The 18,563-nt window shown below is 36.0% G+C and overlaps 1 protein-coding gene across 5 annotated transcripts in view; it reads left to right on the plus strand.

The window, feature by feature from the left end:
• Positions 1 to 618: 618 nt before the first annotated feature.
• Positions 619 to 18,563, plus strand: part of LOC149785161 (centriolar satellite-associated tubulin polyglutamylase complex regulator 1-like) — a 60,806-nt gene continuing 42,861 nt past the window's right edge. For all 5 annotated transcript variants that reach the window (XM_089978940.1, XM_089978941.1, XM_089978943.1 and 2 more), the window contains exons 1-6: positions 619 to 1,027; positions 2,181 to 2,283; positions 3,189 to 3,319; positions 4,804 to 4,888; positions 9,929 to 10,014; positions 17,698 to 17,890. In XM_089978940.1, the coding sequence (XP_089835066.1) occupies positions 970 to 1,027; positions 2,181 to 2,283; positions 3,189 to 3,319; positions 4,804 to 4,888; positions 9,929 to 10,014; positions 17,698 to 17,890 (656 nt within the window). In that variant the 5' untranslated portion in view covers positions 619 to 969. The remainder of the gene's footprint in view (positions 1,028 to 2,180; positions 2,284 to 3,188; positions 3,320 to 4,803; positions 4,889 to 9,928; positions 10,015 to 17,697; positions 17,891 to 18,563) is intronic.

The raw sequence follows: 18,563 nt of genomic DNA on the forward strand, positions 1-18,563 counted from the left end.
AAATTGTATAAGAAAAAAAGCCAATAACTTTTTTTTCACATTTTATATATTTGGTAATTCATTCATTGCACTTTCAGAACCTGGTATTGTCTAGTCTGGCAAATTTAATTTTTCCTTATTTTAATAGCTGTAACGGATAGTGTACTTTAGATTAATTCAAGCTGATTATTTTAGCACAAGGGAGCAGTCGGGTTAGTTAGCATTGTGCTTACATCATTTACAATTTTCAAAATTACAATATCCAAAGAAATGTCAACCATGTTACATTAGAGTAGCATAAAGGTATGCCAACATTCTCTCCACTGTGCATGTTTTAAATGCATACAAGTTCACCTTACATACTTCACTCTCTCTAAAGTACATAATAACTGGTGAGCGCCCCCTTCACAGTGATACATCATTTTAGTACCAGATGCAATGAAGCAAAGACAGTATCAAATATATGAGTAGAAAAACAAATATGATAGTATGTGTCTTTTGTCCAAAGTTTTGATGGGATATTGAGTTAATTATCTTTATTATTTTAAAAATTGATTTACTTTTGACGTTAAGACCTGAATGATTCGGAAATTATTTACGTATTTAAGATTATGACTAGCTCTGTAAATTGATTATAAATAGTGTCCGCTGAATCATCAAGTGGTGCACAATACTCCTTGTGTATCATTTGTTTCTTTCTGTTTCATTGAAAATACCGTACAGACTCTTTAATTTGAATCAGTATTTTAAATCATTGAACTACAAGTATATTTTCTGCTAAAATAGTCGTGGAAGGCGCATAGCTTTTTCGAGTCACTAGGGACGCCTTGCAAGTTCGGGCAACAATAACTAGTCCAAATGTGATATGTCTTACATGTAGGACTAAACAATAGCAAGTTCACCTTCATTCATCGGTGCTTTCTTCATATCCTCCAAGTTTAATATGATGCTGTAGGTTTTCATTATGTAGGTGACACGTTTGGTTCCAGAATGTCTATGTCATTTTCAGGAGAAGATCGTTTCTCTATGACGGCAGAGAGATACTTGGGTAGGAATACTAATTGTCAATATGGAATTATGTCCTGTAATACTATAATTATTATCTCTCCCACTTCTGTATTCAATTCTGTATTTTCACGTAAAATTCTATATTTGCAGCAAGATAAATGAGCATATTTAGAGCTAAAACAAATCCGGAAAATACTTCTAAGTTATTTTTTGCTGAAGAAATTGTCCTCGACGTTATTCAGATTTCTTTGAAGTTAGTCCCCTGTTCTTCCTTGACAACAATGACAAACCCTTTGTGATGCATTAATGAATCAGATTTGCTTTGTTGTCAGATAGAGTAAAATAGTGTACAGAACGACAACATGTAATTTACTGCCACAGATTAGTTCATCCCAATCCTACCGTTCTCTTAAGTTGCTGTATATGATCAGCCAATGAAAGTGAGTTAAATTCACGAAAAGATTGGTGGGGTGGAATACTAAATAGTGAGTTTAATCTTCTAAGCTTCCATTCTGGAGCAGTTGCTTTTGTGTGTAAATTCTGGATATATTGTATCCTGTGGTACAAAAGAATTATATATTTTAACTCATGGCATTGCCACTCTTTAAAATATTATGCTTTTTGTACCATGCAATAAAAATATTAAGTACTAAAATAGGAAAAGAAAATATTTTGTCTAACAGCTCTCATGTAGGTAACAAACTGGTAACATGTTGATGTTGGCATCATTATAAATTATACATATCAGCAAGAATAGTCGGAGGACGACCAGTCAAAATTGTAAATAAATTTTGGTCACACAAAATTGTTGGAAATGAAATCACACTGTGTAAAAGAGTTCAAGCTTGAAAAGTAATATTCTAACTCCATTTATCCATGGGTCAAGTCCTTTCACAATTAATAAATGATCCGTTACATTAAATGTATACAAGTTCTGGATTAAGAGAGAGTAAAGCCTTTGAAAAACCAACAACAAGCAGCTGCCTGTCAACAGAGACCACTTTTGTGCAATGCTAGTACATTACCACCATTAAAGTTGTGATACAACAGGCACTATAAAATGTCATTTGTAATAGGACCATCTAACATTTGCATCAGTCAGACATTGTTAGGTGCTGTGGAGTAGTTTGGAAGACTTTGTTCAGAACTCAGAAGATAAAATGCAACAATGTTTAACAAATTGTTTGTTTTAGGGAAGCACAATGTACTGGTTTATTTGGAGGACAGTATAGCACAGCTATTAGAACACAGAGAGGAAAACCCGAAACTCAACCCCATCAAATTTCTTAGTGAATAGTAAGTTTCATATTTGCTCAGTAATTTATATTCTGTCACAAATATAGTAGTAGTATTGTCATGCTGTTACAAATATGTTAATTTAGATCAGTTGTATTGACAATAAAAGAAAAAGTGTTATTCACTATTAAAACATATTTAAATTATTTTAGTTGGTTTTCCTCATTTTTTGATGTCATTAAAAATAAGGCAAGTTAATAGACTTGTGATGAGTAACATCTGTTAAAGCTATCTGAATGCTCACAAGTTTAAAACTATTTGACTGATTTGAATATTTACAGTTGTTTATGCTAAGATTGCTCTTTAGTTTCATAGTATTTATTTCAAGGTTTCAGTGTCACTTTACATATTGTATGTTATTTGTTATGACAATGCATCCTTTTCCTTGAGTTTTCTGTTACAGCACATTTCAGTCTACTAACACAATATACTTATTTATAAGATGGTTTCAACTGCAGATAACATAGACCCTGATCTGCCAGGGTCTGTGTTGTATGCTGTACTGATTGTGCCTAACAAACTGCTTAGACTCAGATCTACCAACACATTATGCAATGACAGATTGGGTTTATGAAGTTTGTTGTTGGATTGGACATATAAGCGAGTATATATGTTGTTTTATTTGCATCTTATTTCCTCAATCAAAAGTCTGGTCTGAGACCCATTAAAACTATGCCAGTTTCAGTGTTTTTAAATTTTTGACCTTATGTCATGGATATCGCATTTTTGATTATGCAGTTCTACATATCTGTTAGTTTAACTTATGTGCATATGTGATTCACTATTCACCTAGAGAATAGTCTCAAATAATTGTAATGACTAAAATTCTGAAATTTTAAATTATATATAAATATTTTATCATGCACACAATAAAATATATTTTTTCTATATTTTTATTTTCATAGTTTTGATAGTTTGAGAGATGGCAACCACACAATGTTTAGAGAGTATGCCTTCATTAAGGTTACACCACACAACAGGGCATCCTTCATCCGTCTGTTTTGGAAATGCTTCAGACAGATTGGCAGGAAAGGAGGTATGTGGATGACTGTTTTCATGATGCACATCAGGTAGAATTTGTTGGGAAAAATTATACTATTTGATTAGGTGAATGTGTGATAAGTTTGGCATTTGAAAACCAAAACCAGATTTATTAGCAGTCAGAAATATAGAGATTTTAGGAAATCTTTCTTCGAGAATTATTTTGATCTGCAGGTCAGGTGGAGTTGGTTTTTAATGGAACTTGGAAAATTATTAGGTATATTATGCTGAGGAAATGGGAGTTAAGTTCCTTTCGCAATGACACATAAAGGCAAATGACCTGGGCTGGCCTGAATGGTATCAAACAACTCGCATGACTTGAATTATGTATCCATTGCTCAGCCAACTGAACTTCCATGGCCCAGATGAGGCATTGATGAAGAACTGGATTTTATTTACATATATCAAGTAATTGTATAAAACAGTTTATCCTTTTTAAGAAATTCATAAGCTAAATAAATGTCATATTAAACTCTCTTGGATGTAAATGAGTTTGTTCATTATTGAGTATAAAATTCTATAATTCTGTTATATTCTATTTTGCTACCCTTTCCTGTTAGAACAGCTGTTTGTACATCAGTGCATTTGTGCTATTTTTACTTCTGCTCAGAAACATATAACTTGATTTTCATTCAGTACTTTATAAAGATTGATATCTTTAATGCTTACATTGAGTTCTGGTCCCTACATCATAAATTTGACTTAAATCTTTCTTGAAAATATTCTGGCCGAGTTAGCATTTATTGAGTTTGAGTAAGACTGATAAATCTGGAGTGACATAACTTTATTGAAATGCTGAGTAAAATGTAATGTTGGAGTGTCCAGGTTTCAGCATTTTTGGTTCCAACCTATTTCATTATAAGGAATTTTTGTTTTTACCTATATATATATATATATATATATATATATATATATATATATATATATATATACCCCTCATATATATGTATATATATCTTCTATTTTATATACCTTGTACAGAGTATTAACATTTTTATTTTTTATTTTGTTATACTAGGTGCTTCAGTGCAGAACATAATTTCTTTTCAGACACAGCCCCAGGACAAATTGCTTTAAAAAAGTCACTTCCCCATATCCTGTTATCCCACAAGGGCCTTACTAGTTTACTGTAATTCTGATACAGTGTTACTATACTTTAAATGAAAAAGACGAATCTTAATGCCTTATATTGACTCATTTTATTTCTTTATATAGCTCTCAAAATAGTTGACTTCAAAAATTGTGTTTGACCATGTCTTCCAGACTTTTTTGGGATTGGATGATGTTTTGTCAAGGTCCTGGAGTAAACTTTTACTCTATACAATGATGATGTTTTATGATTTGAGTTATGATTCTTGTTGATTTAACCTTTGTAATAAACATGGACATTCATTGCCATCAGTAAATATGTCCAGTCTGTTGGAATGAAAAGAAAAACATTTTGTAACCATTTTATTTATTTTTTGTTTTCTTTTTCAGATTTATTGAGTATTCAGGAGTATCATTCCCTGGTAACATTACTTTGCCCCGACTTTCCTTATAGCACAGTACAGAAGACAGCCAGGTTTGGGATGTTCTTAGCTTCAGTTTAAATTATTAAAATGAGGATGCCATTCAGAAAGTACATGTCAGATACAATTCACTTTCACCATTTTTTTCTAAAGAGGAAGTTTCTCTCTCTCTCTCTCTCTCTCTCTCTCTCTCTCTCTCTATATATATATATATATCTGGATATGCTCATGAGGATGTGTGGTAATATGGAGTGAAATAATCTGTTGAGAAACAGTATTATCGTATAGGTTGGAACACTTTTAATTCTTTCCCTACTGAGACTTGAACCCAAGGCCATGAGTTATGGTAACAATCACTTAATGACTTATTAGATGAGAGTTAATTGTGGGGGGCATTGTACATGTGTGTCTGATTTGAATGAATGCTTATACCATTGATTGTTCCATCGATTTTTGGGGATGTTTGCATGGTCTATGCGATATAGGTGTTGGTGCATGCAGGCAAGGTGATTAATGTCATAACCTGCTGAACTGGGTTTAAATCTCAGTAGGGAACATGTTCAAATTCTCTCAGCTGTATGAAAATATTTTTTTCTCAATATACATGTGTGTGTCTTGAAGACAAAGCAACCAATGGTGTGAAATTTATATATATATATATATATATATATATATATATATATATATATATATATTCATACAGGGGGCTCCATGCTACCAGGTGAAGTGGGTGACTAAGTCACCTAATAACTAGAAACTTTGTCTTTCTCTGTTAGGAAAGCAAAAATGACAGCCTTGTAATTTGTTAGATGTACATTGAGTGACTGCAGGGTTTGAGATGCTCTGTTGCCTTAGCTAGTTATTTCTAGTGTAATGTTGTAGCTCAAGGTGAAATGTTGGCATCAAGCCATCAAATAGCTGGTGTTTATTTCAACTGCATTGACAAACAAACGTTTGCACATTCACAGACATGTGTTTTAATAGTTGATTGACCATTAGCCCCATCCCAAGTAAGTTATAGCAGAGATGTTTTATATATGTCTCTGGTTATTGCAACTATCACAAGGTCAATTTCTGCACGGTAACATTTGGTGATACAAAACATACAAATTTGTGTTTTGAAACTTAAACAATAGTATGTAAATAGCAGTTTGTGTTTTAAGAACAGATTCTGTGACCTGAAGATTTTAATTGCCACTTGTGCATTATTTTCTTCATAAAATCAGGTTGAAACCATAGTGAACCCGTCAGGCGGATATTGCTGTGTCTGAGAAGTACCACTTTGTTAACTTTGTTGGATTGTCTGTTTTCATAAACATTTGAGCAAATATATTAAGGAAATATATTCAACTCAGAAAGCAGAGTCTAAATATTATGTTATTCAAGATTTAGCATAAAGATGCAATTATGTAGGTCCCATGTGGGACAAGGCTATGTTGTGGAATTCAAGAAGCACTTTAAGGTCAAAGTTGTTTTCACTCATTTGTATGAAAACTACAGGGGGAAAGAAGCAGAGCAAAGCAAATACTATCTAACCAATGTGGGGCCCTGAGTGGTCTAAAGCGCTCTCCATTACGGATCACTGCCATCTCACCTCTGTCTGCGTGGGTTCAAGTCTCAGATTCGGCTAATGTGGGTATGTGAGAAAGCTTGCCAGTAGCTTCTCGTGGGTTGGTGGTTCTTTCCGGGGTTTTCTCGGGTTCTTCCTCCACCATTAATAATGGCTGCCATGTATAGCCTATCGTGTGCTGAAAAATGGCGTTAAATCCAACAACAACAGCATCTAACTAATGCCAGATGCTACTACACATAGGTTGACAGAAAATAAAACCTTAAATTTGGAATCCTGTCATTGGACTGTTATAACAAAGCTTGAATGTGAATGGTTACATTAAGAAAGCCCCTCATTTAAAAAATGGATGTATCCCAATGTTGGCTGTTTCAATTCGGTTGAAAAGAAGGGTTTAGTTCATTCATATACTTACTTCAATACCTCATTGAGTTATCTATTGAATAGTTATGGTAATGTTTTATCAGCAGCAAAGAAATTGAGACAAACAAAATGGTATGAAGACACGTGTGCATTTGCTCATGTACACATTACAGGTGTTGTTTCAAACAAGATTAAAATATTTTTCAAGTGCCATTTTATGGTAAACTTTCATAAAGGACAAAATAATATTTGTTTAAGGGTAGTTGATTTAGCATTTTTACTAACTTGCAATCACAATACTGTAATCTAGTTACTCAGTTATAATTCATTATAATGTATAGCTTCTTCAGGGCTCTTAAGTTGATTGGCCAAAATACACTGCATATGATTATGATAGTTTTATATGCATAAAATATATGTTTATAATATACATACATTTTGGAAAGTTTCATCTTAAAAATAAAATATTGCTTAAAAACAATGTTAGATGCTGATATGCATACTGAGAAATAGAGAGCATAATTGAAATAAGAGAATGAAAACACATACATTCAATATATATGTATATATATATATATATATATATATATATATATATATATATATATATATAGATATATATATATATATATATATATATATATATATATATATATATATATATATATATAAAGAGGAAAATATTATGCTGTGGTCAAGCAGATATCTAGCCACTGTGTTCCTCAAATCTCGTTAAGCCATACCAACAGTTGCTATTTTTAAGTTGCTGTTTTTTTATTTTATTGAAACTCCAAAAACAACAGGAATCATCATATAATATCTTTCTAAAATGTAATATGTCTCTTTTTCCATTGGTTTGAATGTAGATATTATCTGTGCATTTTTCCGCATCACATGTGAAATTCTCCCTTGCATTATATATACCCAACTGGGAACAGCAGTGGCCCAGATCTTCCATTACATAATGCTGTGGCAGTTAGGGTCAGCTTGTTTAGTGCATATATTGTACTTAGGGAAGGTACATTTTTAAAAATATATGCCAGGGTACTCCGATTACTCCAAGAGTTCACATGAAAAATTATACACAATTGCATCTAGAGGTGACTCCTTTACATTAAAAGTACCTTTTCTAGGACCCAAGTATATTTTAATGGAATAGACCTATGTGTGTCTTTTCAAGGATCCAAGTATATTTTAATGGGATAGACCTAAGTGTTTCTTTTCTAGAACCAAAGTATATTTTAATGGGATAGACCTAAGTTTGTCTTTTATAGGACCCAAGTATATTTTAATGGCATAGACCTAAGTTTGTCTTTTATAGGACCCAAGTATATTTTAATGGATTAGACCTATGTGTGTCTTTTCTAGGACCCAAGTATATTTTAATGGGATAGACCTAAGTTTGTCTTTTATAGGACCCAAGTATATTTTAATGGGATAGACCTAAGTTTGTCTTTTATAGGACCCAAGTATATTTTAATGGAATAGACCTATGTGTGTCTTTTCTAGGATCCAAGTATATTTTAATGGGATAGACCTAAGTGTTTCTTTTCTAGAACCAAAGTATATTTTAATGGGATAGACCTAAGTTTGTCTTTTATAGGACCCAAGTATATTTTAATGGGATAGACCTAAGTGTTTCTTTTCTAGAACCAAAGTATATTTTAATAGGATAGACCTAAGTTTGTCTTTTATAGGACCCAAGTATATTTTAATGGGATAGACCTAAGTTTGTCTTTTATAGGACCCAAGTATATTTTAATGGGATAGACCTAAGTTTGTCTTTTATAGGACCCAAGTATATTTTAATGGATTAGACCTATGTGTGTCTTTTCTAGGACCCAAGTATATTTTAATGGGATAGACCTAAGTTTGTCTTTTATAGGACCCAAGTATATTTTAATGGGATAGACCTAAGTTTGTCTTTTCTAGGACCCAAGTATATTTTAATGGATTAGACCTATGTGTGTCTTTTCTAGGACCCAAGTATATTTTAATGGGATAGACCTAAGTTTGTCTTTTATAGGACCCAAGTATATTTTAATGGGATAGACCTAAGTTTGTCTTTTATAGGACCCAAGTATATTTTAATGGGATAGACCTAAGTTTGTCTTTTATAGGACCCAAGTATATTTTAATGAGATAGACCTAAGTGTATCTGCTTTTGTGAGAGCAGTACTTACTGCACAGCTCAAAAACAATGTAATCAATCAATTATGATATCACTGTTATAACATCACTTGTTAAATTTATTGTATCAGTATGAATTCTGGGATAGATGGGTTATACAATGATATGATTGCAGTATTTGTCTCTTATCAAATGATGGGAAAGAAAGATGCTTATACAGTTTAATAATTGGAAAACAGTCCTGTGAAGAAAATGATAAAGTCAACATAATGTATACAAGCTCTAGTGAACTTTTTAGTGAATTATGACCTGCCATAAATCAGATGTGGAGTCTTAATGTTGCAGAAAACTGATATGATTTCAGTAATAGACGATTTTGTAATACTGAGAAAAAAAATTCCCTTACCAAGGTAGACTTTTCTTTTGGAATTTGATCAGAGCAGACTTGGATCTTGTGCCTTTGCAAATTTGATGATTTTTATATATTCAGTCATTAGTTTATGGGCAATTAGTGAAAGAAAACTTTTTCTCATTTTTTATATTACATAATGACCTTTTCTTGGGGGTAGATTTTCAGCTAAGAGTAGCACACAGAAATCCACACAGACTTACACATTTTTCACTGATATTGAATTTCTTCAGTACTTTGTTATGTGCGAAAATAAAATTTTCAAAGAAAGGCATGGTAGCTTAGTTTGTAGAATGTCAGACATATAATCCAAGGGTCATTGGTTCCATATTCCCATTCAGGCCAGCTATATTGGTTGATTCTGTGTATCTTAAGGAAAGGCACTTAGCTCCCATTTCCTTGGCATCATATATTCAAATAAAGTGCTGTTTAAAACCAATTAATTTTTCAAAAGCTCATCCTTAAATTAGTTTATGATTTCAGTTGAACGATACAGACCCAGACTCATTGATGCATTTTGTAATGGCAGATCGGGGTCTACATTCACAATTGTTTGAGCATGTTGCACAGTTAATGATGATAATATAATCAAGTAATAACTAAATGTAAATCTTTTTTCAGGATAATTCTTTTGGATGATGCATTAGACTGCCTTATCTCTTTTTCTGATTTCATCTTTGCCTTCCAAATTCAGTTTTATTTTGAAGGTAAGCGCAGTAGTTTTACAAATAATTTTCTTAATATGGAAAATGTATTGTCAATCTTCATTTAGATGTGAAATGTTTGACGATTCAAAGAAATTTGATGAACGTTTCCAAAACTATTGTTAAATTTACCCAGTAAAGATATAAGTAAACCTTTTGGCCAAAAAAAAAGTTTGTGTGGTTCTTGTTATCTGACCATATCTATTTGTCATTGCCAACCTTCATTTGTTTTGGAAAAAAAATTGAAAAATAATTGGGAAGAAGAAAAAATTAACAAGTGATATGATTGTAATCCAAGTTGAATTCAGGATGCGAACAATGCATATTTTCTAGTTAATATTTCATTTAATACTTTATGGATGAATAAAGTACCAACCCACCTGCCCTCATTTTTTTCATTGTAACCAGAACCACACATTTTTTTATTTGGTTTTATCACATTTCAGACTCCTTTCACTTCGGCTAACCACTCCGGTGGCCTAGTGGTTAGAGCATCTGCCTCGGATGTGGGAGGTTGTGGGTTTGATCCCCAGCCAAGTCATATCAAAGACTTACAAAAATGGTACTAACAACTTCCTTGCTTGGTGCTCAGCATTAAGAGGTTAGTGTTAGGACTGGTCGGCCTGGTGTCAGGATAATGTGACTGGCTGGGGACATCATGCTACATGTTTGCGGCTTGATGCCCCAGTGCTAGACATCACTTTAAATTGCCACACTGCAGACATCATAGGGATATGACTGAAAAATTGTTAAAGCTATGTTAAAAAGTCCAAATCACACACACACACTCACTTTGGCTAACCCTATAATCTCAATCACACATTTCTAATGAAGTAATGTCAATTTTCAAATTTGTCAATGTTAATGATTTTTGTACACATAGTTCCAAACTTCTTTAAATGTAATGGACTCCCCTTGGTCGGCCAGATAGTGTCATGAGATGGTATTTCACATGGTTCAAACAACTTTGAAAAGTTCTTGAATTTGGGGAATTGCCTTAAAAAGTGCTTGAATTTGGGGAATTGCCTTAAAAAGTGCTTGAACATTAGTGGATGACTTGAAAAGACATGGAATGTTGGGTTTGTCTTAGGAAGTCCTTGCATTTGATAATAGTTGGTTAATAACTTTGAAATCTTTTGTTTTTAATTTTAAAAAACCTAATTAAATTTTGCCAAAACCTTCTTGAATTTAATAGAGGAATCCAAAGTGTTAAAGTTAAGTAAGTAATGTCGGTTTTACTGGTCGTAGATCAGAGGAGCTTATAGAGTTGCCTATTGACCCTCATCTATTGCCAGTCATCCGACATCTGTCCAGCAGTTTGGTATTGCTACTCTTAAATTATTTAGAAGATTGCCATGAAACTTTGCACATCAATTCATACCAGTGTTTACTAGGTCATAAATGAAACTGGTGCTGCTCAGACATCCAGGTATCTCTGCCACAGCAGCCATCTTTACAATATTATTGCTACTCCTTCTGAATAGAAAGTCATATTGACATGGGTTTTTCACCAGAAGACTTCTTATACTATGTCTAGTTGGTCCTAAAGAAAATGTTGCAGATCTTAAGCATATGAATTATTGTCTTTAATTCTACTGAATGGATGGTGATATTGGCATGATGGAATGGTGTCTAGTTGTACTATATGAAAATGGTGCTGATCTTAGGTCCAATATGGCAGCCACAGCAACTAATTTGACAGTCATATTGCTCAAGGATATCTTAGATTGTTGCATCACTCAACCATAAACCAAAGATGTATCTAATAAAATCTGGTTTTTGTCTGCTTTGGGAGTAAATACAGAAAATTATATTTACAAATAACTCTACCACCATGAGTCAGTTGTGTCATTACTGTGGTATGTCAAGTAACATGCTGTCATAGCTGGGCAAGTAAATCTTCATTCAAATTCTGATGGAAAGTCAATACATTGGACAGGTGGCAGAAGTATGGTGTCAACTGAGTGTTTAATGAGTGTTTGATTGCAGCAGTTACTTATCCTGCTGCTATTACCGTAGCTAACCTATTTTTGTACTGAAAACTCGCTGTTGTTGTTGTTGATAGGCTATGCATGGTGGCCAGTATTAATGGTGGAGGAAGAACCACTGACCCACAAGAAACTACTGGCAAGCTTTCTCACATACCCATGAAAACTCACTGTCCTTTTGATGTGAGAAAGGACAGTGACCTTTTGCATACCACTCTTTATGTCATATGGTAACGCACAGAAGATAGATATTACCTGTCAACTTTTCACAGATGATAACTATGCAAGACATCAGAGCAGGGTGGGAGGAGGGTATTCAGCAATAGCAGCAGGTTTTAAGTCCCCAAAAAGCTACATTTTAATAGCAGCAATTACTTAATCTGCTACTATTACATTGCTGAAATTGTCAGTTAGATGGGTAGGCAGATGCTGTCTTCAAACTGATCAAAAACAAGAGAAACTGAGATGTACTCACCATAGAGGGAGAGGTCCATCTATTAAAGATTGATGTCTCTCTGTGCCATAACAGTGTGCCCCAGAGATAACCAAAAACTTAAGATGTGTTGCAGTGCTCTACCTTCCTAATGGGAGAGAGCAATCTCTCCTGTTGTGATGAACACCCTCCAAAAGGGGAAGGTGCAACCCATGGTTGCAGTGCTCTACCTCGCTAACTGGAGGGTGCAACCCACTGCTGCCATGCTCAGCCTTCCTAATGGGAGGGTGCAACCCACTGTAAACCAGAGACAACCAGTGTCAATAGACCAGGCATGAATATCACTTCATCTTGCAGAAGCTAGAGCAAGTAGGAACACAATTGAGTGTGTGGTTTTGAAAGGAAGCTTCACTCAATGGTTTACATGGGGCTTGGTTAATGACCATATGAAACAATATTCCATCTTGGCATAAGGGAGCAGAGACAGGTCTCTGCAGCTAAAAAATCTTTAAAGGATCGTCGAGGTCTGAATCTGAACTGATTCTATGCCCTGAGAGAATTTAAGGGTGTTGGAGAAGGCAACTTGATAGCCCTTGATAGTGGATACTGAACATCTTTTGGTCCTAAAAAGGAACGAAAGGAAATCAGCAATTGAAGTTGCATAGGGGCAGATAGGAACATGTTCCTACTGCATCAATCACAGAAGATTCTCCACCCAGCATCATAAATCTTGGATGTAGAAGCTCTCCTGACCTGAATGATTGAAATGGCAACTTGGCCTGAAAACTGTTCTGACGGAGAGATGCTTGAGACAAGCCAGGCATGAAGGAGAATGTATGGGCTGTTGTGAAGGAATCCTTAGTGTTGTGACAGGGGATCCCTGCTGTGAATTAGAGACCAGGGTTGGTCAATCAACAGGTCTAGGAGATCGTTGAACCATGATCAGTGGGAGGATGAAGATGATCTGAGCAGTAAACTTTGCAGAACTCATGGTAGCAGTCAGAAACGTTGGAAGACATAAGCAAATATGCAATCCTACTGGAAGCTGAATGTATCTACTGCCCATGCTGTCTGATCCAGGTCAGGAGACACATAAAAGGGAAATTTGTTGAGCCTGGTTGCAAACAGGTCAACTATGGGTCTTCCACAGAGGGAGAACAAGGAACTCTGTTACTGAGTTGTAAAGAGACTATTCTATGAGGATTGCTTGATCTGCTCTGGACAGGCTGTCCATGAATATGGGAATCTTGCCCAGAATGTGGCAAACTCAAATAACAAAATTCTCTGAGGCTGCCCAGATGAAGAGGTTCCAGACCTCCATGCAAGAGAAGGGGCATGTGTGCCTCCTTGACATCAGATATGCTATGACAGACATGTTGTCTGAGGAGGACATGCAACATCTGGACCATATTCTGCACCCTTCAATGCTATTAATACTGTTTCCATTTCTAGGGTGCTGAAGTAGAGGGACAATTCAGGCCGAGTTCAAGAACCATAGAGAATTATGCTCTCTGGCTCGTAATGAGCACCCCAGCCAGTAACCTGACACATCAGTGAACAGGTAGGAGTGGGGATCAGGTGTGTGGAATAGAGACCCTTCCAGGAATCTGTTGCAAATCATCCAACAAAGCAATGGTGCTGAAAATCTGGTCCTAAAGGGATAAGGATTGATAGAGTATCTTTGTGCAGTTTCCACCTTGCAAGAAAGGAGGATTGTAGAGAATGCATATAGAGACATCCTAAGGAACCAATTGGCAGTGGCATTTAGAGTTCCAAATAGGAAAGATCCTTTTAAGAGGGTTATGCTCATAGCACCTCTAGGAGAGCCAGGATTTGATCTACCCGATCCAGAGGAACCCAGGCCAAGTTTGGTTTGTGAGGAATTTCATCTCCACAAAGTCCTGAAATGGAACAAGTTCCAACTTCTTGAGGTTGGATAAGAGACCCAACTGAGTCACAGTGGACCAAGAGCAGAACAGATCCTAATGAAGGGACTAATCTTGGACATTGTGAAAGAGCCAGTTGTCAGAATACTTGAGAATTGATGTTCTCAGTATTTGTAGGTAGGGTGCTACCACTCCCATTATCTGGGTGAAGACTTAGGGTGCAAGAGAGGTTCCAAACAGCAGAACCCAGAATTAGAAATCTAGGCAAGAACAGACATATTGCAGTGTGGAGGAAAAATCGCTGTGTGCAAATGGGCATCCTGTAGGTCAATGGAGACAGCCCAAAATATGAAGAACATTCCAGATTGAGCTGATTGGGTCAGTCTTAAAGGATTCCTCCAAGAGAAACTGGTTGAGGAGGGAGAAATCGATATGATTCAAAATTTCCTGCATTTCTTGGTGACTAGAAAGATTGGGGATTAAGAGGGACACTGATCATCCAAGACCCTCTTGACTGCCCCTTTCTGCAAATGAGTGTGCATCTCATTCTTCAATTTCACCAGAATGGACAGGGGAAAGAAATGGTGGTCATTGATAATGGGGGTTGTTCCCAAACTGGAGTTGATAACCCTTGTTACCATGGAAATGACCCATCCATGGTCCATTATGCTTGACCAAGCCCCTGAGAAGAGGCATAGGATAGTACCTACTGGGACATGCAGGAAGGGGATGCATGGCAGGAGAGGGGTTAATTTTCTAGGGCTGTCTCCCCACTTCCTTTCTGTGGTAGGAAATGCAGGAGGGTTTGAGAACTTTCTTTTTGTTCTGCAGTGACCTGGGCATCTTAGACCTGATGAGTAAGGAGGTGGTTTAGCAGGAATTTGGAAATTGGACTGGGGTTGTGCCTGTTTGAAAAATTTGCAGATGGTCCCAGAGGGCTGTTTGCCTAATCTCATTTTCTGGTCAATATTGATGGACCAGGAATGGAGATGGAACAGCAGTGTTGGTGATCCAGCAAGTCTTGAGAAGCCACAATAGGAATGAGGCCTCCATAGAGGGTCTCTGCTTCTAGAGGAACAGTCCTTGGAAGGTCTTTACTGTGGTTAAGCAATACCTTAGAGGAGTCCAATGCAGCTTCACAGTGGATGTGTAGCAAGTCCACCAATAATGTAATGGCAGCAGGGAGCACATACCAAGATGTCTGGCTACAGTATCCAGCATGCATTGTAATGCAGCTGGATTGAAAGAGGCCTGTCTCAGCATACTAATGGAAGTAGCTGAGAATAGGTTGACATGAGAAGCTAAGGTTACAATTAACGAGTTTTCTGCTCCATGTCATCAATTGATTTGATGGGAAGGCATGCTCAGGTTCTCATGGATATATCTACTTTGGTCACATCAGCGTCCAAAGGAGGAGGTTTCATGGGCCCCTTCGGGAAATGTACCTAATAGTAACTGGAAGAAGAAATAAGGGGTCTCAACACTGAGGGAGGAATAGACCACCCTCTGTATTTTGGCCTTGTGAAAACCTCTGTGATATTTCCTCAGCCATGGATGAATGTGGGAGAAGTAAGAATTCTGGTTGTCTAAAATGGATAGGATCTTCTTAGACTGTGTCCGATGGTTTGGGGCACAAGTCCAGGGTTAATGCCTCAATTACTGCCATATCAAAGGACCAGACCTCTTCTTCCCCATCCAAGATGAAAGGGTGGGCCTGAGTAAAGGTGTCATTGCTGCAACTTTTGTCTTGAACTCATTGGGGTCTATGAGGATAGAAAGTGCATCATCATAATCTTAGACAATGACACTCCAGTTTGGAGGGTGTCTGGGCATCATGATTTCCTTTGATGTAGGAGGTATAAGAGCAGTCTGTGCCATGGTCCCTGGTTCATCATAAGTTTATATGTCTACTCTAGGTAATGTAAAACCTTCAGCCTTCTGAGGGGAAGCCACCTGGTGAGGAGATGATGATGGGACACAAGTCACAGCATCACTTTCACTATGAGGGCAAGGTCCACTAACCCATGGGTGCATAATGGATCAAGGTCGCTGAGCTGAAAAGCCCCACATCCCCTAAGGGTCCAGGGGTAATTGATAACAGGGAAACATAGATGCAGTTCCTGTTCCTAACCTGAGTCCTGTGTAGTGATTGCAAATCCTGCACAGGGTGCGATGTTAGAAGGTGGAAAGAGGGATGCTTGGTCCTTGCCTTGTCCCCATACCATGAAGCCAATGAGTGACAGAAGACGACGTCATCAACTGATTTATCACTGTGTACATCATGGGTGAGATGTTTTGCCTTCCTAATAGAAAGGGGCAACATGATGTCAGAAGCATAATATGTATTGTGGTACTCTGCCTCCCTGATGGGAAGGAGTGATCCACTGATATGGTGGTCAGCCTCCTTCAAGGGAGGGTGCAACCAGCTATCATGGTACTCTACCTCCCTAACTTCAGGGTGCAACCTGCTATTGCGGTGCTCTACCTCTGTAATGCACATCCTGCCATGGTATAAGTATTGTAAAATTAGTTTTACCCCCAAGAACGACATATATCCAGCCTACAATAAAAATAATTGAGAACTGTATCACGTAGTTATTTGATTTGTCATTTGGATGGTTAAGTGGGTGTGCGTTGGCTGAAACACATGACAACAGCATCAGCTACAGAAACAAATGCTATATCCATTAAAATAATAACATATTTTGCTTCAACTAATGAAAATGTTATTAAAACTTTTTTTAAAAGATCACAGATATTTAATACTTGTAAAATTTCTTGGTAGTTTGTATCACAGCTGTTATAAACTCTGTTTTTTTATCCCTGCTGTAGTTACATAGCCTGATATGATATTATTTGTTTGCAAGTGTGATTGCTTGTGATAATTTAATATAGTTTATTCATTTTTTATGCCTCTAACCTCCTCCAAAAAAGTTGACTTTAACACAGCAACATTCCTAAAAATGAGTAATAATAATTGAGTATAATTGGCAACAGAGTTATGTTACTTGATGTCTGGATGCATCTTGATCTGTGCAATACAAAGTAACCAAAATCTCGGTTGGGTTTGAGATACAACTCATGACCAGCTTCATGTTAGATGAAGGATGAAAATATTTATGGATACGTTATCATGAAAGTCTTCCTGCATACAGAGCATTTACTTTCCATAAATTCTTGAAAGTACAGTATTGCTATAGAAATTAATTACTGTTATATTTTTTTTTTGTTTTTGAAGAATTGCTATTACATATTAGAAAATAAAGAAAATATTTTAAAAAATTTAAGATATTGATCGTCAGTCATGATAAATAATAATTTTTTTTAGGAGATGAAACGTCATGTTTTTGTATGCATAATGTGTGTTAATTTTCACCAGAGTTCCTGGACAAGTGTTATGAGATCTACCAGTCTCTACTGCAGACAGCTCACAGCCCCCGAAACCCAGTTGTGGTGCCCTCTGGGGCTGAGGAAACCAAGATCCACCAGAATAGTCATAATCCCAGTGATGGAGTTGATGCTATGCAGTATTTCAGAGCTATCTACCCCCTGTGTGACAGATCAACATTCAGGTTTGCCAAAAAATAAGCTAGTAAAGCCTGTCTTTAGAGACTATCTTTTCTGCCAACAAAGATAGTATCTCAAGAGAGCTGGACTGTAAAAAGAGGTCATTATATTATGTGACAAAATTGGACTGTGGATTAAGAATATGGTAATTAATGGCAGGTGGTTTCCAAAAGAAGTGGTCTTTTTAGTGAGGTTTTACTGCTTGCATTCCTTAACCGTATTTTCTGCATGCCTTCAGACAGCAAATAATAATTACTTTTCTCTGTCTGAAAACATTTTAACATATTATATTCAATGACTGAAAACATGAATAACAAATTAAATGTATGATTTAAATTGTCAAATTACATTTGTATAAAACTATGTTACTCACTTGTACATAAAACAAATCTCAGTGTTAAAATCAGAACTGGAATGGTCCACACTTTATAAATGGAGGGAACTATCAAAATGAAAGTTATGTCGAAAATTTTTTGAACACTTCCATTGTGATTAAGACTTCGACTTGCATCCAGTCACATACCAATTCCAGATTTTGCAGTCCAGTACTGAAACTTCTATAAGAATAATTGCAGACTTAATTATATTTGAATGCTTAAAAATGTCCAACATACAAAACACATGTTTTAGTATAATCATCAATATGATAACTAATTTGAATGCTCATCTCTTTTAATC

Source organism: Sinohyriopsis cumingii, chromosome 13 (genome assembly GCF_028554795.1).
Source record: "Sinohyriopsis cumingii isolate HCF-2022 chromosome 13, ASM2855479v2, whole genome shotgun sequence".
In the NCBI taxonomy this organism is placed as follows: Eukaryota; Metazoa; Mollusca; class Bivalvia; order Unionida; family Unionidae; genus Sinohyriopsis; species Sinohyriopsis cumingii.